Raw genomic sequence first — 23,779 nt, forward strand, 5'->3', positions numbered from 1 at the left:
GTTCAAAATATTGATGTATCTTGATGTCCCTCTTCCTTGATATCTGAAAAAGAGAGAAAAATATGTGTTACATATATGAAATTCATAATAACATCTAGAAAGACTATTCTGATTTTAGAGGGTAAAGAATCTAAAATTACCTAATTCTCACACACCCATTAAGCTTTGGTCATGGCTGTAAATTTGAAATCATTACTTCTGTAAATAATAAGTAGAAATCATTAGTACTTGAAAAGCTATAAAAATTCACAAACCTAGAAGATATATAACAAAAAAAAAAAGACATATTACCAGATTTAATATACTCAAGCTCAACAACCATTTCTTCTACTCTTAAATCTTCATCATTGTCACCGTACCAATCTTGGGTACAAATCAAAGCTTCCACAACTCTTGGTGTGAGCGAACTACGAAAGCGATCTAGTACTCGACTACCTGCACTAAATGCAGATTCTGATGCGACCGTTGACACATGTATGGCCAGCATATCTCTTGCCATCATGGACAAAACCTTATATTTAGATCCAGTTGTGTTCCACCAATGCAATATGTCAAAATCAGGATTCTTTCGATCCTCTCGAATATAATCCAAATAATACTCCAGCTCTGACTTTGTTGAATCAGCCTCTACACTTTCCTCATCATCAAACATCTCATCCATCATTACATGTCTCTGTGTTCTGTCCTTAGAACGATCTAACCCTGAATTTACATTACCTTCGGATCCCACTGATTCTTGTAATTGCAAAGATGTATAATATTCAAATAATTTGTCTAAAGCGTTTGTGATCTTGGTAATCAAACAACTAGCCTCAGAGTTAGGATAAGTACCTTGAATCATCCACTTTACCCATCTCATTTTGTATTGCGGATCAAGAACTGCAGCAACATAGATCATCATGTTTGTATTGTCAAAATTGGCCCAATACTTATAAAACTTGAGCTTCATTTTTTCAGCCATAGCTTTCTTGTATTCATCCCCCATTGTGTCCATCTTCATAATCATCCAGCCCACACCGAATATTTCTTTCATATATGTATTGCCAGTTACATATTTAGATCCAGAAATATTCACAGTTGCATCATAAAAATACTGCAAGATAGGTGATAAAGCAGTAGCATAAGCCCAATCACTATCACTTGGTGCAGCCTTGCAGATCTTAGTAAGCTCTACAACATACTTCTCATCTTCTAGCTCCAACATATCAAACCCTTTCTTGAGAGCCACAACAGATTGTAGCATTAAAAATATTGAGTTCCATCTTGTCTCAACATCTAAGCAAAGACCAGCCTTTGTCTCAACCTTTTGGTGCTCTAAACATTCCCTAAACCTTTTCAGCCTACTTGGTGAAGATCTAACATACCTAACAGCTGATCGGATCCTTAAGATTGCACCATGTACCTCTTGAAGACCATCTCTCACAATTAAACCCAAAATATGAGCGCCACATCTCATGTGAAGAAAGTCTCCATTCAAGACAGTTGTTCCTAGGACTGGGCATTCGGATAACCCGTTCGGGTTCGGGTATTACCCATTCGGGTTCGGGTAAACGGGTTTAGAAAAATAGAACCCATTGGGTATTTTTAGATATATCGGTTCAGTTCGGTTTGAGTACTATCGGGTTCGGGTCGGTTTGGGTTACAAATTTTAGAACCCGATTAGTACCCGAATTACCGACTACCCAAAAAATATAATTAAAATTAATTAAATTAAAATAAATTTAGTTAAATTTTGACTTATGTGACAAAATATTTTCGATATTTTGATTATTTTTGATTTTTAGGTATAAAACTAAATGAAATATTCAAAATTATAATCATAATTTTGGGGTAATTGCATTATATTAATGATAAAAATTATAAATATGTTTATATGTTCGGGTTTAATGGGTATCCAAACGGGTACCAGGTATTACCCGACCCTAACCCAAACCCACGGGTATTAAAAAATAGAACCCAATAGGGTTTTATAGGCAAACCTGTACCCAACCCGAACCCGGTTTTTCGGATCGGGTTTCGGGTTGGGTATTCGGGTACGGTTTTTATGCCCAGGCCTAGTTGTTCCTCACGAAGTCAACTTCCCTTTCAAGTATTTTAATGCAAGATCGTTAGAACTTGCATTATCAACTGTAATGGTGAACACTTTAGTAATTCCCCAAAAAACTAAGCATTTTTCAATCATTCTACCTATGGTTTCACCAACATGATTATCAACAATGCAGAAATTGATGATTCTTTTGTGTAACCTCCAAGCATCATCTACATAGTGAGCAGTTAGATACATGTAGCTCATATTTTGTATAGATGTCCAGCAGTCTGTAGTCAAAGAGATACTACCTTTATAGTTTCTAAAAAACTTTCTAAGCTTGCTCCTTTCATCTTCAAAAATCTCTAATGCGTCTCTAGTCACAGTTTTGCGATAAGGCATTACAAAAAGTGGTTGAGATATCTGCATGAAACGTATGAACCCCTTATGTTCAACAAATCTGAAAGGTAACTCATCCATGATAATCATTTCTACCAATGCTTTGCGACTTGCAGACGGACTAAATGCTACTAAAGATGACACTTTACTACCAGCTCTACCATCTCCTTGATTCTGATGAAACAAGGTTGACTGTTTCATTTTTTTCCCATCCCTTTCACCATCAAGTTCTTCCCGAGGCATCATTTTGCATGTTTTAAGGTGACCTTCCATTGCACTAGTTGTGACACCATCCTTAGTTCTACAACTAATCAGTCCAGAACAATGCATACACTTAGCCTTACCATATACTTCAGACTCCACAAATTGCAACCAGACTATCGACTTCTTCTTTGATACTTCAGACCCAGAAGCTGTTGAAAAATTTGTCTCTTCAGTGTTCTCATGCAACTCAGGTTCAGCACTCTCATCCGCATTGCCGCAATTGCATGTGGATTTTGTAGTTTCGTCTTCCATCTATACAGAAAAATAAAAGCACACGTTCATGTCAACAACACGTTCATGTCAAGCACAATCAAGTTAATCTGTTGATAAACTCTAATAAGGGTCGAGATTAAAATGAACATATACCAGAGTTGTTTTAAGAAAAGGATATGTTGATACTTGATTAAAATGAACACAATCAAGTTAATCTGTTGATACTTGATTTGAAACCATGAATGGTGAGAGATTTTGCTTACCTTTCAAGAAGCTCCAAAGAAAGATCTGTAGTAGAAAAAGCAAGCCGCATGTTTTGATCCCTCTTTATTCTCTTTCGCAAAATCGCGAGCAGACAACAACAATGGCGTAATTTTTTTTTCTGGGACAGCGGCTTGACCTAATGTCTCCACTCTCTAGTCTCCACGAGCTTTTGTTACTTTAGTTAATTAAAAAAAACAAAAAAAATTGTTGATAAATGATGGAAAAACGATGACATGTGTTTTATTGGGCTTATGCCTTATGGGCTCTAATAAAAATAGTTGGACGTTGTTGTTTATAAACTATTGACCAAGCCCACATGTAATATAAACATAAATACACAACTACTTCGGATATCTGGATATCCGGTTCTAGTTATTTTAGCTATCCGGATCCGGATCTGCCTATACCGGATATCCTATTTTTCGGAACGGAGCATGGCGGATGCCAGATCAGATACCGGATCCCGGATAGTAAGTCTCAGGGCTAATTACAACTACTTTTTGGGAGTTTTTTTTTTAACGTATGTAAAAAACAAAGTTACTTTGATTTCTTTTGAATCTTTCTTTCCAGATGTTCAAAATAAACCGACCAATAAGATAAGATATTTGAGTAAAAAGAGAACCTACCAATTACGAAACTCAGCCACTTATCTGATTGAAGTGTCTCTGGTTTGAAGTTGGATTTGTGAGACCATATGTAAATCCTTAAATAATTGAGTCGAGTGTTGTTGTCGTTTTATAGAGAGAGTGTAAACTGTAAAGAGATAGAGAGAGAGATAGTGTGTAGATGAAATCATGAAAAGCATACAAAATTTGGTTCAGATCCGACTAGTGGACTGGAAAGGATAATAATCTCTTATCTCATCTGATTGATTTTTTATTTTGCCTTTAATAAACTTCTATTTTCAAAGACTTCTTCAAGATTTTCTAAAACATTTGCTTTTTGCTTATTTTGAAATTTGAATCAATCAAATCTATTTTCCTTTTTGATAGGGTAAGAAGTGGTAGTAGTAGTACTAGTAGTAGTGGGGAGATTAAAAACGACAAACGGAGAATATCTACACGAAATCTGAATCCAAACCAAATCCTATTTTTTCGGATGGATATTAATTAGTTGAATCAATTTGGTTGGAAAACGGCTTAACATGTGTGGTGTGGGCCGTGGGGGCATAAAAACATTTTCCTTGATTAAATTGGATATTACTATTAATTCCTTTTACTATGATAAAGTAATGATTAGAAGAAAAAATATATATAAGTGGGAGAGAGAGAAGAGCGAGCAGGCGTGCGCTTCAACAGTCGAAACAAAGGCACTACCCTCGTACGTTTAAAAAACAAAAAAATCTATCTCCCTACTCTCTTTGATATGGGTCCTCCTTTATCTTTTTTTACCTTTGGCCTTTGCTTATTTGTTTTTGTATATTGCACATGTAGCGATCTCATCTGGTACACTTTTTCCCCGAATTATTTTTCTTTTAAGGAAAAAAAAATTGAACTACCAATTTTACCATCGAACAAAATATGTTCTCTGGAATTTGATTTGTTTTAGGGAAATCACAGAGATATGTTGAATACAAATTGGATAATACGGAATTCACGCCTTTCTCTCATAACCATTCTTACCATAAATGCTAAAGTTCACAATTTCATACCTTTCTAGAAGGATTCGCTTATTTTCTAGTGTTGATGTACCAAACCGACAATATAAATAATACGAATTTTAATGGGATAAATCGAAACTGGTCCTTTTATTAACGTAGAATTGAAGTGAAGGGTTTACAGAAAATGATAATGAAAGAGCTAAGCGGAGTTAATACGAAAATTATTGCTCATCTCTCTCTAATTGCCCCCCCCCCCCCAAACGTCCTCAGCTCAGACAAAAACATCTGGTATTTATAGTGGACCAGTGAACTAGGGTTCCTTCTGTCTGCTCTGCGAAATGACGATTTTGTCCCTGCGGCCAGATAGGCCAGATCCATGACTTTAGGCCCTAAACTTCTTGAGAATCTTATGTTTGGGCCTCCTAGAATGTTGGGGGTGAAGCCCATATCCAACAATGGTCCCCCTTAGTCCGATGAGCGATGACTTGCTTGAGCTCGTCGGGTACAATTTTGCGTCTCTAGGTCTGCCTTGTTGAAGGAACAGAAGATTCTAAGAGCTCGAAGACCTTCCTGAAGGTTCTGGGATGAATAGTGCATTATGCACGTTTTCCTAGATGTGGTGGATTTTGAATGGAAGTTTTGAGGGTTCTATGCGTAGCCGTATCCGTCGATCGGATCCTGTGGCGCCATGGTCACACGGTGTGAAGTTGGTTAAAGATATGGAGGTCTCGCCGTGATTATGGTCGTTACGCGATGATTTGGCTCGACGTGGCTAAGAGCATACGAGTAGTCATGGTGTCTAAGCGCGCATACGAAAATGGTTAGATGATTTTTGTGATAGCGCCTAGAAGTAAAGTCATGTCGTGAAGATGATCTCCGCAATTGCGCCTAGATGCGAAGCCATGGTGTGAAGATGATCTCGAGCCCTTCCCGGAGTTTGCTACCATAGGTGCCGACGAGACTGCTCGAGAGTGATGCGTCTTCGTATTGCTTTCCTTTTTTTTTGTATTGCAAACATCGTTGCTTTATGAAGGTCATTCGTACTTTTATTGAGGATTTTTGCGCAAAGGTTGATTATTGCCGATTTTTGTTATCTTAACTATGATGAAATTGCTTTCGATTTTTTTTTATGCTTTTGTCGTTGCGGGGCATATTTTGCAGTGCAGGACGTCTCCGGGCTTACCCTGGATATGTTATTCCCCATAACGCTAAGAGTAGACAAGACGGACTTGTCGTACTAGTTAGGTGCGTTCAGTCGTGACCGGCTTACCCTGTAGGTGCTGCAAGAGTTGCAGAGTTGGGGTCTTCGGCTTATTGACTCTGCTCTCTGCTAGCTTTTTGCGAGTTTGGGCTCGGCTTATAAATCCTTACCAAAGTAAGATTCTCGGTACGCCAAATATGGCAAGTATTGCTCTTTGATGTGTTCTGGTGAATGTGCGGTGGTTTTCCGGCGGCGCTGTCTGGTGGGTGCGCGTATGATGTCAGCGTGATGGTATGGTAGTTGATGCGGAGGCAACATGGCTCGTGTAACGATTTGTAGACTCTAATGCGTGTTCGATTGGCGTGTTAGTAGACGTCGCGTGTTGCGATGCAGAGGGTGCAAGTCGATCGGGTGGCGACGTACTAGGTGAGCGCCCTAATGAGAAGACATACAAAGGCTCTTGGCAGCACATGCGTCAGATGTGCGTGGATCTATATATGGTGCAGTGGCATGATGGAAACGATGGCGAGGTTGAGACTTTTGCATACGAGATAGTGAGTTGCGAGTTCGAGCGAGAGTTGCGAGATCAATATTGCGAGATCGAGGGTTGGGAGCTCGAGCAAGAGTTGCGAGATCAAGACTTTGGTGGCGAGTTGGCTGTGCGCGAGTAGAGGTTCATGATTGCTGGAGCGTGCGGTGGGTATTGGCGAGGTGCTTGGCGAGGTTGAGGTCGAGCTGACTGCTTACACGAAGTTTGCTGCGTTTGTTGTTGCGAGATTGCAAGGCCATATCGCGTTGCCGAGATCGGATTCTCTGGTGGTGAGATCAACACTTCTCCGTATGGAACTAGCTCAACACTCCTTCGTATGGCGAGCTCAACACTTCTCCGTATGGAATCGTTGGCGAGCTCAATGCTTCTCTGTATGGCGAGCTCAACACTTCTCTGTATGGAATCGTTGGCAAGCTTTACACTTCTCCGTATGGCGAGTTCAACACTTCTCCGTATGGCGAGCTCAACACTTCTCCGTATGGAATCGTTGGCGAGCTCAACACTTCTCCGTATGGCGAGCTCAACACTTCTTCGTATGGAATCGTTGGCGAACTCAACAATTCTCTGTATGACGAGCTCAACACTTCTCCGTATGGAATCATTGGCGAGCTCAACACTTCTCCGTATGAAATCATTGACGAGCTGAACGCTTCTCCGTATGGCGAGCTCAACACTTCTCCGTATTGAATCGTTAGCGAGCTCAACACTTCTCCGTATGGCGAGCTCAACACTTTTCCGTATGGAATCGTTGGCTAGCTCAACACTTCTCCGTATGGCGAGCTCAACACTTCTCCGTATGGAATTGTTGGCGAGCTCAACACTTCTCCGTATGGAATCGTTGGCGAGCTCAACAATTCTCCGTATGGCGAGCTCAACACTTCTCCGTATGGAATCGTTGGCGAGCTCTACACTTCTCCGTATGGAATCGTTGGCGAGATCAACACTTCTTCGTATGTCGAGCTCAACACTTCTCCGTATGGAATCGTTGGCGAGCTCAATAATTCTCCGTATGGCGAGCTCAACACTTCTCCGTATGGAATCGTTGACGAGCTCAACACTTCTCCGTATGAAATCATTGGCAAGATTGTGTGACTTGCGTCATTCGCGGACAGGCTGATTGTCGGCGAGATCGAGAAGTTAGCGAGCTGCAAGGTGACCTGCTTGAGGGTTCGCAAGATATTGTGATTGCGAGATGCTGTCAAAGATGTTGCATTTGATACTCGGCGTGTTTGAGGGCTGATGAGGTCGAGATTGTGGCTTGATCGAACTTCCGGTGAGCCCAAAAGGTTGTTTCGAGGTCGCCGTTACGGGATATGCGTGCGAGATCGAGATCGTATTCGAGCGTGAAGAATATCGATGATTGTTCGTTGCGAGTAACAAGTGCTTGCGTATGGGCGTGGTAAGCGGGATGAGATGTTGTTTGTGTCGTCCGGGTGCGAGGATAATTTGGGTGTGATTGGTTGGAGCGACGCGCGTAGCGCCTACGGTTTCGCGGTCGGTTGGATTGATGTCAGCGGTTACACGAACGAGGGGCGTAGCACCTACGAATATGCCATTGGTTGGAGCGACGCGCGTAGCGCCTACGGCTGTGCGGTCAGTGAGTGTTGCGTCCTCGACCGTAGCTGCTTCGGTCCTGTCGACGCCTTGGAGTTGATTTGTCCTCGCGCGGGTGCGCCCCCATATGGTGCGCCTGGGAGACTTAACGCGGGCCGCGGAAGAGTCAACGCTTTCGTCGCTGGAGAGATTGGTGTTAGACATGCTTCTGGTTTTCCAAAAATACCTGTCTTCAAATTCTATTCGTCAAATGAAAGGATTCCGTCTAGCCCCATAGTGGGCGCCAAATTGTTGATGTATGAAACCGACAATATAAATAATATGAATCTTAATGAGAGAAATCGGAACTGCTTCTTTTATTAACGTAGAATTAAAGTGAAGGGTTTACAGGAAATGACAATCAAGGAGCTAAGCGGAGTTAATACGAAAATTATTGCTCTTCTCTCTCTAATTGCCCCCCCAAACGTCTTCAGCTCTGACAAAAAACATCTTGTTTTTTATAGTGGGCTAGTGAATTAGGGTTCCTTCTGTCTGCTTTACGAAATGACGATTTTGTCCCTGCGACCAAATCTATGACTTTAGACCCTAAATTTCTTGAGAATCTTCTGTTTGGATCTCCTAAAATGGTGAGGGTGAAGCCTATATCCAACATCTGGCAAAGAAAGATTCGTTTTTTTTTTACCGGTTACGCTCTCGATGAGAATTGTCACAGCTCACAACTCAAGAAACAAGCAAAAAATCATACGAGTAAAACCACAACATATTTAACATTTATGTTAGAAATATCCATCACTCGAAACAAAAGCCTTGATCTAGAGAAGCCATAAAAAAAAACTAATCATATCAACCATAATAAGCCTTACGTCAGGTCTTCTTTGCTAGATAACCGATTTTTTGTGTCAAGATAGAAGAATACGTGGTAGCAAAAAAGATGTATATTGGTAAGCGAACCATAAATAATTTGTATGATCAAATAAGTTAGTGTTTATATCATAAAAATGACGTGTGATTTGATAAAAATTTCATGACATTTGTTTTATATATCCGCTATAAAGACATGCTAAAACCTTTGTTATTATATTAAAAACTGACAATTTTTTAAATAAGCTTGGGTTACGTAATGCATACACTCGATTATCTTCAAATATTTTAGACTATGTCAAATTAATTATTGTTTTGATTGAGTTTTTTCTTCTTCTTTGATAAAATTGTGATCCTCTCAGCTGAAGCTTATAGATACTAATCCTCTCGATGCTAGCGAAATAATCAGGATACTTTTGCCATTTTAGACAATTATCTGTAATCACCCATTATTAAATTGCATTGAGATATATATTAATTTGAACATTAGTAGCTCTTAATTTACAAAGTAAATCCAACCGGCAACCACTATGATATTTGAGTTGTTACAAATGAGCTTTAATTTGATACTATTATGTTTATATTTTCAAAATTTAAAAACCTATTGTATTTTTAAAATAGTAACTTCGGATGGAGACGTACGATGAGTGGGTAGAAGGAAATATGAAAGAGAGAATGATAAATAAATGCTATAAATACAGCCAACCCATTTCTCTCTTCTCCTTGGACACACACACACGCACACGCACGCACGCACGCACGAGTGAGAGATATGTTTGCCGTGGAGAATGGGTTGCAGGGAGACCCAAGATTAAAGGCCATCTCCGACGCTATTCGCGTCATCCCTCACTTCCCCAAGACTGGTCCATTTTATATTTCCTTTCTTTCTTTATGTGCATACTTAATTATTCTCGTTTTTCTTGTTCGCTTAAATGAGAGAAATCAACTAACTTCTATGAGTGTGTGTGTTTGTGTCGCAGGGATCATGTTTCAGGACATAACAACTTTGCTGCTGGATCCAGTTGCCTTCAAACATGTTGTTGATATCTTCGTTGATCGTTACAAGCACATGAACATCTCTCTCGTTGCTGGTTCCTTTCACTTTCCCTTCTTTAATTATAAACCCTCTCTCTAACTCATAATTAATCCACTTTTTCTTCAAGCCGCTCTATTTAGTTTTTTTTTTTTTTTTTGCCCAAAGACACACAGCACCCTTAAATTATCGATTCATTCAGCCGAAGGCAACGCACGTATAATATATAGTTATTATTCCTATTGTATTATGACATATGATAGAATCCAAAGCGGCGAGGATTTCCCAATATGAAAAGATTGAATAAACAATAGACAACTTTTTTATGGATTAATGATTTTACACACCCACATACTAACTTGTCTAGTGTGGTTGGTGACTACTCATGCATCCCTTTTAATTTGTCGTTAGTCTGCCTCTATATATATTTTCTTTTCTTTTTGTCATTTAGTGATCCTTTTGGGAAATACAATTAGAAACAAACAAGTAAGAAATGCTTATCTAAACTCGATTTCGAGGATGATATAAACCACCGTACCGGTCGATTAATATAATGCATAATGCAGGAGTTGAGGCTAGGGGGTTCATATTTGGACCTCCCATCGCATTAGCCATAGGTGCTAAGTTCGTCCCACTACGCAAACCGGGAAAACTACCCGGTACGATTACTTATATACGTACATGTAGATAAAAATCTCAGACTAAAAAAACGTGATGTTGGAATTAGTTATAATTATAATAAGAGGAAGTGTGGTTGAAGGATATATAAGATCTAATTTTGTTGTGGTGTTAAAAAAAAAAGGGAGAGTGATAAGCGAAGAGTACGAGCTTGAGTATGGAAGTGATCGTCTAGAGATGAGTGTGGAGGCTGTCAAATCAGATGAACGAGCTCTCATCATCGACGATTTAGTAGCCACCGGTGGGACACTCTCCGCTTCCATTAACCTCTTGGGTAAATATTTTTCTTCTACTTTTTGTTAAATTATTAGAAAATGAATGCTAATGTTAAACAAGATGATATGAATGATACATTGCATACGCCTTTTAAAAAGGTAACACAATATTATATCGATCGAGTGCTAAACTAACGAGCCTCTGTCTATGGACTTACTTTAGAGCGCGCTGGGGCTGAAGTTGTAGAATGTGCCTGCGTTGTTGGTTTGCCTAAGTTCAAGGTATAAAATTGGTCTTTTTAAAATTTCGAAACAATTGTATTGTTGGATCTTATATTTATAGGCCCATTAACTAATACTACTACTAGATGTGAAGAAGATAAATAACAACAGCAAGTCGTTTCGGCGATATGATGCAGGGGCAGTGTAAGCTGAAGGGAAAGCCGTTGTACGTTCTGGTGGAGCCAAGAGAGTTTGATGATATAACCTTATACAATTAAGCCTTTTTATCTATTGGCGAGCGATATATGGTCGTCATCTCCATCTATATTTCCAAATTTCGCGAACTAGATAAATTGTAATATCAACGGTTATGTCAATAATATAATCGATATCTTGCAATGAAAATAATGATTATATTCTATTAGGATTCAATGTGGAATGATTCATGCTAGTTACACAAGCTACCCTTTTTATGTATGTAGTTAAAAGCTTTAAGTTTTGGTACTCTTCATTTCGAGCTTGATCCTTTCTAGATCGAGGTGGCTAATTGTATTGATGGATGTAGCCAAACAAACAAACAAAAAAGTATTGGAAGATGTATCAAAATAAAATTGGTTTATGTATAATATGGGGAGAAAATTATAGCAAGCACCACCTTTCTTTATAAAATTGAAGTAAGTTTCATAGTGATTTTGAACACTAAACAAGGTAGATTTGGTTTCTTGATAATGAATCTTCACAGTACGTATTATTATTATTAGTGCATTGTTTATAGAATACGATACCACAAGCACAAGGTGATTAAAAAAGCAAACAAATATTTTGAGAAGATTGAATAGAAATTAGAAAACGGTGGCAGGGGAGTGTCACGCGCGACGCGCCCATATTGGTAAAGTACGAAAGAGCCCCTGGCGCTTAGTTGTTGTTGTAGTGTATAAAAAAGGGTAAATTAGAGACAAATTTGGGTTCCACCTCCCTGGCCTGGCCTGCCCTGTAGTCAAAGAAAACCTAAAAAACCCGATTAGATTGATATACGAAAGATAAAAAAGATCCTTCTTCTCTTACGCTCCTCCTCGTATCTCGATTCGTCGGAGATCTTCTTCTTCTTCTTTTTCTTCACCCAAACCCTAACTTATTGCTTCTTTGGATCGAATCATCATCATCATCATCTTGTCAATTTTGGAATTCTCCACCTGAGCCATGTCTGCCGTTTATTGCGGAACCAAGAGATCTTACTTCGATGATATTCCTTCTCCTCCTTCTTCTAAGAGGTTCCGATGTTTCTCTCCTTCCAATTCTCCCATCTGGTCCTCTCCTCCCTCTTCGCTTGATCAGCTTCGCTCTGCCTTTCCTCACCTTGAACTCACGGCACGTCTTCTTCTTCTCTCTTTTTTTTTTTTTTTTTTTTTTTGTTTTTGCTTTGGGAGCCACACACAGATCTAGCTTTACCTTTTTTTCGCATCTGTTACTAGCTCTCCGACTTGCTTAGTCTCTGTTAGACGCCAATTTCGTATCTAGTTATGTATCGGCTGATGTGTGTGTCCCTCGAATTTTCATGGTATCAGCTGTACATGTTCTTTGTTCAATTTAATTCTAACCTGTGCAGTTGCTAGGTTAGAAATTTGATTAGATTTGCAATTTTTTTTTTTTTTTGTTCTCAGGTTCTTGTGAAGGCTCTAGAAGAACATGGAAGTGATTTAAATGCTTCCATGAAATCCTTATACTCTTTCGTCTCCGCTGAGGAGAAGAAAGCTCAAGAATTGGCCGCAGGATGTGCTAATGAGGAATCTGATGCCGTTTCTGGTGCATCTACTTATACGGCTACAGACAACCCCCCGGCCAGTGGTGATGACTGGGTTGAATTGTTAGTTAGGGAGGTTACTCAATCTACTGGTACCGATGATGCTAAACTACGTGCCTCTAGAGTCCTCGAGGCCTTGGAGAAGATGTTAAGTGCACGTGCTCGTGAAGAAGCAGGAAAAAAATTCCAAGAGGTAAAGCATTTTCTGGAACATTTCCTTTTTAAAGTGTTCCATTCTGAATATAAACTTACATATGCACCCTTCTGCATACATGCTGGCTATCAGAGCGATCATATTTGTTCTTTGAGCCCTAGGCATGGATTTACAATATCAAGTTCAGGGTTGCTGTAGTCGGACACAGGTTGAACCATCAGCGTATTCTTATGTAGGGTAGCTTCAATGTTGTCACCGACTACAAACTGTTGGCCATTAACACAATTATGTATAGTATACCTAGGAAACGGTTGGGAAGGAATAATTCTCGTTTGATTTTGTCAAAACTATGATAATTACGAAATAAAATGATGACGCAGCAAATTATTCGTAGGATTTTTTGGTATCTCGTGTATGAAATGAACAGCCTTTTTCTGATGTCACAGGAGAATGTAGTAGTGCAGCAACAAGTGGAGGCCTTGATCAAGGACAACACAGTCCTCAAACGTGCAGTTGCTATCCAGCATGAGCGGCAGAAAGCATTCGAAGACGCCAACCAGCAGTTAGAACTCTTGAAACACCTGATTCCTCAGTACCAGGAAAAGCTCAGAACTCTGGAGGTAAGCCATGGAGAGCTTTTCTAGCACTATTGCGTTGAATTGTCTGTGTTGGTTGTTTTAAAAATTAAGTTGATGGCTGCTTACAAAGAAAAGTGTGAATGATCAAAACGCAGGTGAACAACTACGCGCTGAAAATGCAGCTGCAGCAAGTGGAACATGGCAACTCAATGCCAGGAAGATTCAATCCGGACGTCTTCTAAAAAGCTCTCCAGGAAACGAGGACACTTACTTGCAGGAGGAGAAGGTGGCAATAAACGCAAGTTAGAGAGAGAGAGAGAGAGAGAGAGAGATACGAAAACAAAAAGTGCTTTTGCATTGGTATTACTGTGTAGTCACAAACATGAGTTTCCTTTGCTTTTTTATATATTTCTTTGCTGCTGTTTGTCTGTTCCTCAGTCGTATTAATTGGGAAAATCAAGGATGTGTTTTGGTATAGGATTGTATAACTGAACATTGTTCTGAATATTAGGGGGAGAGTCTGTCGGAGACTAATAAACTTGTGACTTCCCCATGAGTGTTTTATTTTTATATAAACAATGAAGCTATCGTATCTGGAACAATGAAGAGAGATAAGTTAAAAGAAAAAAAAAAGAGATCCACGTGAGCGAGGTTGGCACCACAAATCGCGAATGTCGAGTTTTATTTTTTGCTCTCTCACTAAAAGAGAAGTTGAATCATCTCAACAATGTCCGTTGCCAAGCTTCCCCGCTGAGGACTGAAACGGAGGGCTCGTTTAATCGACTGACCAAATCTCTTTTTTTTTCCCTCACGTCCTTTGTTTCTCTAATGGCTGCCCTCGCTTCTCCCTCCCTCATCCCCTCTTCTCTCTGCTTCTTCGCTTCCGCCGCCGCCGCCGATGGCCCCCGTTCCCTTTCTTGTAATAATTTTTCTGCCTTTTCCGACGGCGGCACCAGTCTCAGGTTTCAAAAGAGCTTCTTATCCGTTTCTTCGCCTAATCGAAATCGACGGGTATCCTCTCGCCGTTCCCTCGTCGTGTTTGCTGCTTCCGGAGACTACTACGCTACTCTTGGTGTGCCTAAATCTGCTAATAACAAGGAGATTAAAGCTGCGTATCGACGTCTCGCTCGTCAGGTATATTACATTACACTGTTTCTTTCGGTCTCCCCCCGTTACTGATAATTGCCTGACTGGAGTAGTAATCTGGAACCCCCCCCCTGATCGATCATATTCAAGTTAATTATGCTGCATACCGTTATTAATATTTATGTTAGCTTTGATCCTCTAATGGTTTCCGCATTGTGCAAATGTATAATTGTTATTTTGAATTTTCTATTTACTTTGATCGTCTGCTTCACATTATTGCGCTAAGATCCTATAACTTCTCTACTGATTTATATGTAGTACCATCCCGATGTGAACAAGGAACCTGGAGCAACTGAAAAGTTCAAGGAAATCAGTGCTGCCTATGAGGTATGCACCAAAAGCTAAGGTTCCCAGATTGATTCTCCTTCATAGCTCATGTCTTCCTCACCCTATATCTCGGCCATTTGGGTTTACTTTTCTTGTTACCTGTTAGCTTGCTTCAAAATCCATGATTACATAGCCTTGTTTTCAAGATTTTTTGGTACAATAGAGTTAAAGTAATACATGTGAGTTCTCAGCTCTTTTTGCATTGTGGTTACTGAACTACTACATTGTCAGGTGCTATCAGATGAGCAAAAGAGAGCATTATATGATCAATATGGTGAAGCTGGAGTCAAGAGCCCTGTAGGAGGAGCTTCTGGTACTTACACGGTAACACATTATCTATTTCTGTCTATGTTTAATAATCATGTTCATGATTGGCATAATTTGTTGCCATCAGCTCCTGTGCTTGTAGCATACTTGTCCTTGACATTTCCTTTCTCTTACATTTCCAACCAGTCAAACCCCTTTGACCTCTTCGAGACATTCTTTGGTGCGAGTGCGGGTGGATTTCCCGGGATGGACCAAGCTGATTTTGGGAGAACCCGCCGCAGTAGGGTTACCAAAGGGGAAGATCTACGGTGAGTTTTTTTCTTTTTTTTTTGATTAGAAAACAATGCATTTATTGACCAACCGCCAAATGATTTCTTCTTTATTCTCTTGTTGAATAACAGCATTTCACTGTTTGCTAATAAGATACTATCTAATGATTAACGTAAAAATATTGTTAGTGTCTCCTAACTTACCCTGTGTCCTGAAAATTTCTACTAGCATGGGCTTTAATTGCAGAGGAGGGTAGTGTCTGTATGTCCATTCCCTTGTTCTTTCTTTTGGAGTTTTTCCTTGCTCTTCATAACCTGCATAAGCTTTGACAAACACCAAAATAAATTAAATTACAATTTTGCTGCTGTTGCATTTTAGGTATGACATCACCTTAGAACTTTCGGAGGCTATTTTTGGATCTGAGAAAGAATTTGATCTTACGCATTTGGAGACATGCGAAGCTTGTGCTGGCACCGGGGCAAAAGCAGGATCCAAGATGAGAATATGCTCCACTTGTGGTGGGCGGGGTCAAGTTATGAGAACTGAGCAAACACCATTTGGCATGTTTTCCCAGGTCATTGCAGTTGATTTCTTTCCTTTTTGTTTGCTTTCTCTCGGTTGCAGTTATTAAAGTCTGATGTCACAAATGGCATCTGATTGAGCATCACAATTAATATCGATATAGAGTTCACTCAAAATAATCTGTTTCGTTTAGTAGAAAGCGTAGAAAGTGAGAATTCCTTAGGAGTTTGGTTGAATCCAGTTCGTGGTTTTCATTGATTGTGAGAGTTTGATTTTGCTGGTAAACTGTGTAACACTACCTTCCTTCTATAGCTGAACGTATTGATTGTTACCTATATGTGGTCTCTTTCATCTTAGGTTTCTATATGTCCTAACTGTGGTGGAGATGGTGAGGTGATTTCTGAAAATTGCCGGAAATGCTCTGGAGAGGGACGTGTGCGTATTAAAAAAAGCATCAAAGTGAAAATTCCCCCGGGAGTTAGTGCAGGTAGCATCCTTAGAGTTGCTGGAGAGGGTGATTCTGGTCCCAGAGGGTATGTTGACAAATTTACCAATTAGAAAACCATTCTTTCTGTTATAGCATTCTTAATGGTTCGGGTTTTTGGTAATTGGCTTTCTGCTTCCGTTAGTGGCCTTCCAGGAGATTTGTATGTATATCTTGATGTTGAAGATGTCCGGGGAATTCAAAGAGATGGCATAAACCTTTTATCTACCCTTTCGATCAGTTACCTTGATGCTATATTGGGTGCGGTTGTGAAGGTGATTTAGTTCTTTGTATCAGATATCCAAATAAGTACATTCTAGGTACGTGTAGATATCCTCAGAATTGACCATTCATCTTATTATAAATCGAAAGCATCTTTGTAATTGTAGGTGAAAACAGTTGAAGGAGACACTGAACTGCAGATACCTCCGGGTACACAACCTGGTGATGTGCTGGTCCTGGCAAAGAAAGGAGTACCAAAACTGAATAGACCGTCTATCCGTGGTGACCACTTGTTTACAGTCAAAGTATCTATACCAAATCAAATAAGGTATTACCGTCTAAATTTGTCTTTTGGTCAATTTAACTAAACCAAACAAAGGTTTGTGTCTGTCGATTCCTCAATGGGTTTTCTGGATCCTACGAACAGTGCTGGAGAACGGGAGTTACTGGAGGAACTTGCATCTCTGAAGGACACGTCCAGCAACCGGTCGCGAACTCGTGCTAAGCCTCAGCAACCCAGTAGTAAGTTGTCAAATCTCTAATGCAGAGGACTGTGTTTTATTTTATGTACCAAATAATATTAGTGGAACCTCTTGGATCTTGTATGTATCTGCATTGATGTGAGACTATTTGATGATACACGTATACGTTGATGGATCCCCTCATGTGTATGCCACCTATGGTTTTGTAGCTCTGAGCACCGCACCTAGTAGCTCAGAAAACAGGATAGATGAAGTGAAGGAGGAAAATCAAGAACCAGAGCAAGAAAACGACTTGTGGAAGAGCATCAAAGACTTAGCAGGGTAAGTCAATTAAAAAAAGATTCTGCCCTTGAAATGATATAGGGAATAGTCCAGCTATGGTTGTGTTCTTAAATCTGAAGCACATAAAAGTCTTCTTCTAAAAACGTAGTCCTGCAACTTTTTTTGCACGTAGGTCTGTGGCAAATGGAGCTCTGAAATGGCTGAGAGATAACCTATAAGAGATTCATCTTCAACTAAAAAAGGACGTGGTTTAAAAGCTGCATTCATGGTAGGAATGTGGCAATGTTCATTGTTTCATTTGTTAATCTGAGGGTCTTTTGCGGAAAAACAAATACAATATTTTTTTTTGCCTTTCTCAGTTACAGTTTGATGCACATATTGTGAGAAGAGAGGGCGGTTCTGCTCTACCTACCTCTATAATACTCCTTTCAATATACTGTAGACTGTAGTAGTACAGAGACAACCGGTTTTCCGAGTTGGTTTTGCTATAAAAGAAAAAATCAGTGAAATTGATGGAACATGTGGATAAAACACGGTCATGATCAAAAAGTCTCTCAAGAATGCTTATTTTTTTTTTTGTTTTTTAGATATACTTGTGTGATGATTTATTACAACCATTCTTGAGTTAGACTTTTCTCTCTATCTTATCTTTCTAGCGAGACCAATGAGATTTATTAATAATGGCTACACCGCAGCATCTTTCTCCAAACCTTACCATTCCTAACAATTTTTACACGCTCTCTTTCTTTATTTTATTTGGATTTGGTGTGAGTTTGCATCGGAATTCCTTATTTCCTTTCTCGTATGGTGGGAAAAGCTTAATTTTGGACAATGTACATATTGATTCGGTAAAAGGAAAGCTAACTTAACTAGTTAAATTTGACAGGTACGTACGTACGACCGAAAAGGAAAAATAAAAGCAGGACGTAAAGTCCACCATAGATCTACGGCGGATAGAGAGATCTATAAGAGTAAATACCGTTTATGCCCTCTCTTTCATCGTATTCGTATATAATAGAAGCAGATGAGAAAAGGCCGAAAGAAAAAGGAAAAAAAAGCTCAAAACCCTAGCCGTAATAAGGTCCAAACACAGATTAAGTTATTAGTTGTGTTCTCTCGAGTCTCGAGTCTCGAGTCTCTAATTTTTTTTTTTTTCTCTCTTAGGGTTTCGATCAAAAGAAAGAGCAGAGCCGAACTGAGCTCGTCCTAAAGCCCATTAGCCCCTCGTCGAGTCCCGTCGTCTCCCTCCTCTCTCTCTCTCTCTCTCTCTCTCTCTCTCTCTCTTTTGATTTTTCAAAGTTTCTCTCTTTCGTCTCGATTCGCGCTTATCGTTCCCGCCGCTACGATCTAAGGGTAATCCTAATCTATTCCCCTCTCTCTCTCTTAATTGCTCCCATCTTAGATCTCGCTTCGCTTCTCACTCGATTTACTGTGGTTTTCCAGTGGGTTTAGGCTAATTCCGGATCTCTGTCGCCTGAATTCTCCACTATCTCCTCCCGCTGTCTGGTTCTGAGGTCGGTTATTACAGATCTCGTCCCCCTTATTTTTTTGTTCTTTTCAAATCAATATGTTCAATTCTCTCCAAATCTGCATCTATCATAAGATGATGATGATAATAACTCTATGTTGTTGTTTACGATCTTCTTCTTTTTTTTTTAAAAAAAAAAAATCCATCCTGTTGAATTATTCTATTATACATAACATTAGGCTCAGTTTGTTTGCTCTTCAGTATTATCCCAATTGTCTCCTGTGCTGATATGATGATGATGCTAGCAAGTGATTCACTATGTAATTCATATGTATACTCACTCATTGATTCTATCTATCCTCCTGCAGGACTTGAAGGGTATGGATAATAATTCTTTGATGCTGATTGATAACAATGGCTCTTTTGAGATTGATGACCAATCCCATATGGATGTCGATACCTCCCATAATAACCCTTCCATGGCTTTGTTCACCCCCACTCGGACCAACGATGACGCCCCTACTGCCGATACTGATGATGGCCTGCTCCCTGAACCTGGCACACTACCAGCCAAGCGCAGAAGGAAGAAGTCTATGGTCTGGGAGCACTTCACCATTGAAACTTCTAGCCCTGGATCTACCAAAGCCTGCTGCAAGCACTGCAGGAAATCTTTCGCCTACATTACTGGCCAAAAGTTGGCTGGAACTAGCCACCTTAAGCGTCACATTCAATTGGGTATTTGTCCAATGAGCCGAGACAACACTCATCTAGCACAAGTCGTTGATTCCAAGGATCCTGCCACTGGCCCTCCCAAAAAACGCCAGAGGTCTTCTGCTACACATATGAACTTCCCTCTGGATCAAGATCGCTGCTACAACGAGATGGCCAAGATGATTATCATGCATGAATATCCCCTTCACATGGTCGAGCATTCTGGATTTACTGGTTTCGTGCAGGCCCTTCGTCCCCAGTTCAGTATGGCTAGCTTCAATACCATTCATGGCGATTGTGTCAATATGTACTTGTCCGAGAAGCAAAAGCTTTCAAACTTCATCAGTGAGATTCCTGGGCGAGTTAACCTTACTGTAGATTTGTGGACATCAAATCAATCAGTGGGTTATGCGTTTGTGACAGGACACTTCATTGATAGGGATTGGAAACTAACTCACAGGCTTCTAAATGTTGCTGTCGTTCCTTCTCCTGATTCTGATTTTGCCTTAAATCAGCCTATTGCAGCTTGTTTATCCGACTGGAATCTTGAGAGAAGGCTTTCCAGTCTCACTGTTGGGCAATCAGTAGTAAATAAAGCCTCTATTGAAAACCTCAGGTGCTGTTTGTCTGCCAGGAACCAGCATGTATTGAATGGTCAGTTGTTGTTGGGTAGTTGCTATGCTCGCCTCCTAAGCAGTATGGCGCAAGATCTGCTTGGAGCTGCGGATTATGAAACGCCCATAAAGAAAGTCCGTGAGAGCGTCAAGTATGTTAAAACCAAAGACAGCTGCGGAGAGAGGTTTGATGAACTGAAGAGACAACTTCAAACCCCTTCTACAAAAGATCTACTAATTGACAACCAAACGAAATGGGACACAAGTTATAACATGTTATTGGCTGCCTGTGAACACAAAGAAGTGTTTTCTTGTCTGGGAAACTGCGATCTTGATTATAAATTGTCAACATCTCCTGAAGAATGGAGAAAGATTGAGATCCTTTGCTCGTGCTTGAAGATTCTTTATGACGCAGCCAATGTTTTGACTGGCTCAACTCGATTGACAGCAAACGATTTGTACCATGAAATGACAAAGCTTCAGCTAGAGCTAAGCCACACAGCCATGAGTGAAGATGCAGATGTTAGAAACTTGGCGCACCCAATGAAAGAGAAGTTTGACGAGTACTGGAGAGAATGTTTCCTGCTTCTGGCTGTTGCTGTGGTGATGGATCCGCGCTTCAAAATGAAGCTTATTGAGTTTAGTTTCTCTAAGGCTTACGGGGAAGATGCAGATAAATGGATCAGGAGTGTTGATGATGCAGTACATGAGCTGTACCTTGACTATACTGAACAGAGTCACTCCCTGCTGGATGCTTATGTAGGCCACGGGAATGATGGCTTTTCTGAAACAGATATCTCTCAAGTTCACTTCCATCATGACATGCCTCATGAATACCACCACTCAAACGGGCTTTCACATGATCAAGTATATGAACAGCCTGAAGATGGCAATCAGCTGGATGAAAAACCAAGAGAACATGTTTTAGACGGTCATGACTCTCAAGAAGTTGCTCAGACTCGGGTAAACCAGTTGACAGCCGAGTCCTCGCCCCATGCCCAAGAAGAGAAAGTTGCAGAGCCTCTTCTCCAGGAAGATCAGTCAGGTGGTGTGGGACAACAGGAGAATCAGCCTATGGAGGGATTATCTGGAGAAGGTCAGCAAACGGGGACAGTGTCGGTGGGAGGCAATACCACACAGGGAGAAGAAGAAGGCCATTTGGGAGATGCAGGTTCACAGAATAACCATATCATGGAAGGGCTGTCTGAAGAGAGCACACCAATTGAGGGACTGACACAAGGTTCGCTCACAGAAAATCTGCAATCCAATGGGGAGCCAACTCCTGCCCAGGAGAGCCAGCTAACAGATGAGACATCCCATGGGAGCCAAGCAATGGAGGAAACACATTATGCGACTCAGTCAGCGGAGGAGATGGCCCATGAGACCCAGCTGATTGAGGAATTTCCGTGCGAGAGCCAGCCTTCTGCGGACATACCCCTGAAGAGTCAGCCAGTGGAGGATACAGATATAACTCAAGACAGCCAGCTGGGGGAAGGAAATGTACCAGAGACACAGTCAGTGGAGGAAATCGTCGAAGACACTCAGCCTGTTGAAGAAGTTTTGCAGGAAGAAACATCCGAGGTTAGCCGGACAGTGGAGGACATACCACCTGAGAGTCATCACACTGAGGAAATGCTGCTGGAAAACCAGCAAGTGGACGACAATGATATAACTCATGACATGCAGCCGATGGAAGAAATGCTGGAGGACACTCAACCAGTTGAGGATGTGGCTCAGGAGGTACAAGAGATGGAGAAGCATGATGAAATTCAGTCTGTTGAGGAAGAAGGACATGAGATACAGCCGGTGGAGGAATTGCTCGAGGACACTCAACCAGTTGATGAAATGGCTCAGGAGGAACAACTGGTGGAGGAAAAGCATAATGATGTTCAGCCAGTCGAGGGTGCAGGACATGAGACACAGGCAGTCGAGGGAATACTAGAGGACACTCAGCCAGTGGAGGAAGTAGCACAGGAGGTACAGCCAATGGAGCAGATTCCCGAACCCAGCCAAAACCCACAAAACGCTGATGGTATACTTTGCCAAGGGTATTCTCGAGAGGGCGAGGAAGCTCCACAAAAAGAGCAGCAATCGGATGAAGGTATAGCCTCAGACCAACATCCTCAATCACATGCAATGCCACAGGAAGAAGAGGCACAGCATGATTCTCAATCACATGCAGTGCCACAGGAAGAAGCCACATTTACAATATCTCAAGAAGGTCACCACGTTGACGTCCTTCTCCAAGAAGGCCACCACCTTGAAGCATCTTCACAGGAGTTTCCCCTCATCACCATTGGAGATGGGTTCTCAGACTTTGAGCTTTACATCTCCGAGGTAGGTAGTCACCAACAGATGAAATCGGAGCTCGACCAATACCTGGAGGAATCTCTGATGCCGCGGTCACAGGACTTTGAGGTTCTACGCTGGTGGAGCCTGAACCGAACCAAATACCCTACCCTCTCCAAGATGGCGGCTGACGTTTTGTCCCTACCCTTTTGCACCGTCTCTCCAGATTCTGTGTTTGACACGGAGGTGAAAAAGATGGACAACTACAGGAGCTCCCTTCGACATGTGACCTTGGAAGCTCTCTTCTGTGCCAAGGACTGGTTCAAGCACAGCTCCTCCAGTTCCACCTCAGAAAACAATCTGAAGAGGGAATCTTGAGGTTTCCTTTTCATCATTCCTTGTCCTTAGATGTAGTTTTAGCTTACTATATATTTCGCTTTGGTCACTTTAGGGTAATATGGATTTTTTTAGCCTTGTGCTCGCTTATGCTTTTTTTTGCTTTTCTTATTCTTTTCTTCTTACCATGTCCCTTTTCGTGGTTGTTTATGTATGTTGTGATTGATGCTGTTATGATTTGATGTTACAGTTTGGCATCATAGAAACTATTTTACTTTGTATCAATCTTCGCATTTGTTGTTTCTGCCCTGGGGTTTTTATATTTTCTTGATTCTGACTTGGTAAACTGGAATCTGTTTGCGTGTGTTTGTTCAGTTTCGTTCGAGCAACATGATTTACTCGGCTATTTGTTAGGTTTTACTTACATTTTAACCACAAATAAAGTGAGTTCCAAGCTCTTATCAAGGCTGTTGGAGTAAGAAGGGATAAAGAAGGGATTGTTTCGAAGGAGACAATAAAGAAGTGTCAAGAGATTCGCAAGGGAACATGATCAAGTTTAAGAAGTTGGAAAAGGTAGATTTGAGGAATGTACAGTATAAAGAGAGAATTCAATAAACCGGCGGGTCCATACTCGTAAACATCATAATCGTTTACCTCAAGATTTTCTTACATTATTTTGTCTTCCGCTGATTTCTAATAAAAAGAAGCAGATGTCATCAAAAAAAAAAAAAAATGGACGTGAGCTC

The 23,779-nt window shown here is 40.7% G+C and overlaps 5 protein-coding genes across 14 annotated transcripts; 4 read left to right on the forward strand and 1 right to left on the reverse strand.

The window, feature by feature from the left end:
- Positions 1-2: 2 nt before the first annotated feature.
- On the reverse strand, positions 3-1,456 carry LOC104703440 (zinc finger BED domain-containing protein RICESLEEPER 2-like). Its single transcript, XM_087458685.1, has 2 exons — positions 292-1,456; positions 3-43 (listed from the first exon to the last, which is right to left on the reverse strand). Exons 1-2 carry the CDS (start codon positions 1,454-1,456, stop codon positions 3-5), a joined length of 1,206 nt encoding a protein of 401 aa, XP_087314811.1.
- Positions 1,457-9,574: 8,118 nt separating this feature from the next.
- Positions 9,575-11,485, forward strand: LOC104703441 (adenine phosphoribosyltransferase 2). 2 transcript variants are annotated; one of them, XM_010419453.2, is made up of 6 exons: positions 9,575-9,795; positions 9,913-10,023; positions 10,532-10,624; positions 10,768-10,917; positions 11,082-11,140; positions 11,278-11,485. In XM_010419453.2, the coding sequence occupies exons 1-6, from the start codon at positions 9,705-9,707 to the stop codon at positions 11,356-11,358; spliced, it is 585 nt and encodes a 194-aa protein (XP_010417755.1). In that variant the 5' UTR covers positions 9,575-9,704; the 3' UTR covers positions 11,359-11,485. The 2 variants fall into 2 exon arrangements, with proteins under 2 accessions (XP_010417755.1, XP_087313649.1); XM_087457523.1 differs by having other exon boundaries at positions 9,635-9,795; positions 11,227-11,485.
- Positions 11,486-12,004: 519 nt separating this feature from the next.
- LOC104703444 (uncharacterized) lies at positions 12,005-14,035 on the forward strand. The gene is made up of 4 exons (XM_010419455.3): positions 12,005-12,448; positions 12,742-13,074; positions 13,482-13,655; positions 13,769-14,035. Exons 1-4 carry the CDS (start codon positions 12,281-12,283, stop codon positions 13,853-13,855), a joined length of 762 nt encoding a protein of 253 aa, XP_010417757.1. The 5' UTR covers positions 12,005-12,280; the 3' UTR covers positions 13,856-14,035.
- A 54-nt stretch (positions 14,036-14,089) lies between these two features.
- Positions 14,090-18,133, forward strand: LOC104703442 (uncharacterized). 9 transcript variants are annotated; one of them, XR_015561422.1, is made up of 12 exons: positions 14,090-14,747; positions 15,018-15,086; positions 15,328-15,410; positions 15,540-15,661; positions 16,002-16,197; positions 16,503-16,678; positions 16,775-16,904; positions 17,019-17,179; positions 17,279-17,373; positions 17,543-17,654; positions 17,788-17,883; positions 17,975-18,133. XR_015561422.1 is itself a non-coding variant. In XM_087457526.1 (11 exons), the coding sequence occupies exons 4-11, from the start codon at positions 15,600-15,602 to the stop codon at positions 17,831-17,833; spliced, it is 978 nt and encodes a 325-aa protein (XP_087313652.1). In that variant the 5' UTR covers positions 14,090-14,747; positions 15,018-15,086; positions 15,328-15,410; positions 15,540-15,599; the 3' UTR covers positions 17,834-18,133. The 9 variants fall into 9 exon arrangements, 5 of the variants coding, with proteins under 5 accessions (XP_087313652.1, XP_010417756.2, XP_087313653.1 ...); XR_754206.3 differs by having other exon boundaries at positions 14,125-14,747; positions 15,318-15,410; XR_015561423.1 differs by having other exon boundaries at positions 14,214-14,747; positions 15,018-15,167.
- Positions 18,134-18,231: 98 nt separating this feature from the next.
- LOC104774129 (uncharacterized) lies at positions 18,232-23,318 on the forward strand. Its single transcript, XM_019242829.2, has 5 exons — positions 18,232-18,422; positions 18,502-18,696; positions 18,780-18,968; positions 19,059-19,129; positions 19,452-23,318. The coding sequence occupies exon 5, from the start codon at positions 19,464-19,466 to the stop codon at positions 23,073-23,075; it is 3,612 nt and encodes a 1,203-aa protein (XP_019098374.2). The 5' UTR covers positions 18,232-18,422; positions 18,502-18,696; positions 18,780-18,968; positions 19,059-19,129; positions 19,452-19,463; the 3' UTR covers positions 23,076-23,318.
- The last annotated feature ends 461 nt before the right edge of the window (positions 23,319-23,779 follow it).

The sequence above is a fragment of the Camelina sativa genome, chromosome 7 (assembly GCF_030686135.1).
Source record: "Camelina sativa cultivar CO46 ecotype springtype chromosome 7, ASM3068613v1".
In the NCBI taxonomy this organism is placed as follows: Eukaryota; Viridiplantae; Streptophyta; class Magnoliopsida; order Brassicales; family Brassicaceae; genus Camelina; species Camelina sativa.

Excerpts from the sequence above, each read along its gene's own strand:
- LOC104703440 (XM_087458685.1), bottom strand. The coding sequence starts at position 1,456 with ATGAGATGTGGCGCTCATATTTTGGGTTTAATTGTGAGAGATGGTCTT. Across the intron at positions 44-291 it reads GCTTGAGTATATTAAATCTG|ATATCAAGGAAGAGGGACAT; the intron begins GTAATATGTCTT and ends TCTCTTTTTCAG.
- LOC104703441 (XM_010419453.2), top strand. The coding sequence starts at position 9,705 with ATGTTTGCCGTGGAGAATGGGTTGCAGGGAGACCCAAGATTAAAGGCC. Across the intron at positions 10,024-10,531 it reads GAACATCTCTCTCGTTGCTG|GAGTTGAGGCTAGGGGGTTC; the intron begins GTTCCTTTCACT and ends TGCATAATGCAG. Across the intron at positions 11,141-11,277 it reads TTGGTTTGCCTAAGTTCAAG|GGGCAGTGTAAGCTGAAGGG; the intron begins GTATAAAATTGG and ends GATATGATGCAG.
- LOC104703444 (XM_010419455.3), top strand. The coding sequence starts at position 12,281 with ATGTCTGCCGTTTATTGCGGAACCAAGAGATCTTACTTCGATGATATT. Across the intron at positions 12,449-12,741 it reads TTCCTCACCTTGAACTCACG|GTTCTTGTGAAGGCTCTAGA; the intron begins GCACGTCTTCTT and ends TTTTGTTCTCAG. Across the intron at positions 13,075-13,481 it reads CAGGAAAAAAATTCCAAGAG|GAGAATGTAGTAGTGCAGCA; the intron begins GTAAAGCATTTT and ends CTGATGTCACAG.
- LOC104703442 (XM_010419454.3), top strand. The coding sequence starts at position 14,442 with ATGGCTGCCCTCGCTTCTCCCTCCCTCATCCCCTCTTCTCTCTGCTTC. Across the intron at positions 16,679-16,774 it reads GGTGATTCTGGTCCCAGAGG|TGGCCTTCCAGGAGATTTGT; the intron begins GTATGTTGACAA and ends TGCTTCCGTTAG. Across the intron at positions 16,905-17,018 it reads TATTGGGTGCGGTTGTGAAG|GTGAAAACAGTTGAAGGAGA; the intron begins GTGATTTAGTTC and ends TTGTAATTGTAG.
- LOC104774129 (XM_019242829.2), top strand. The coding sequence starts at position 19,464 with ATGGATAATAATTCTTTGATGCTGATTGATAACAATGGCTCTTTTGAG.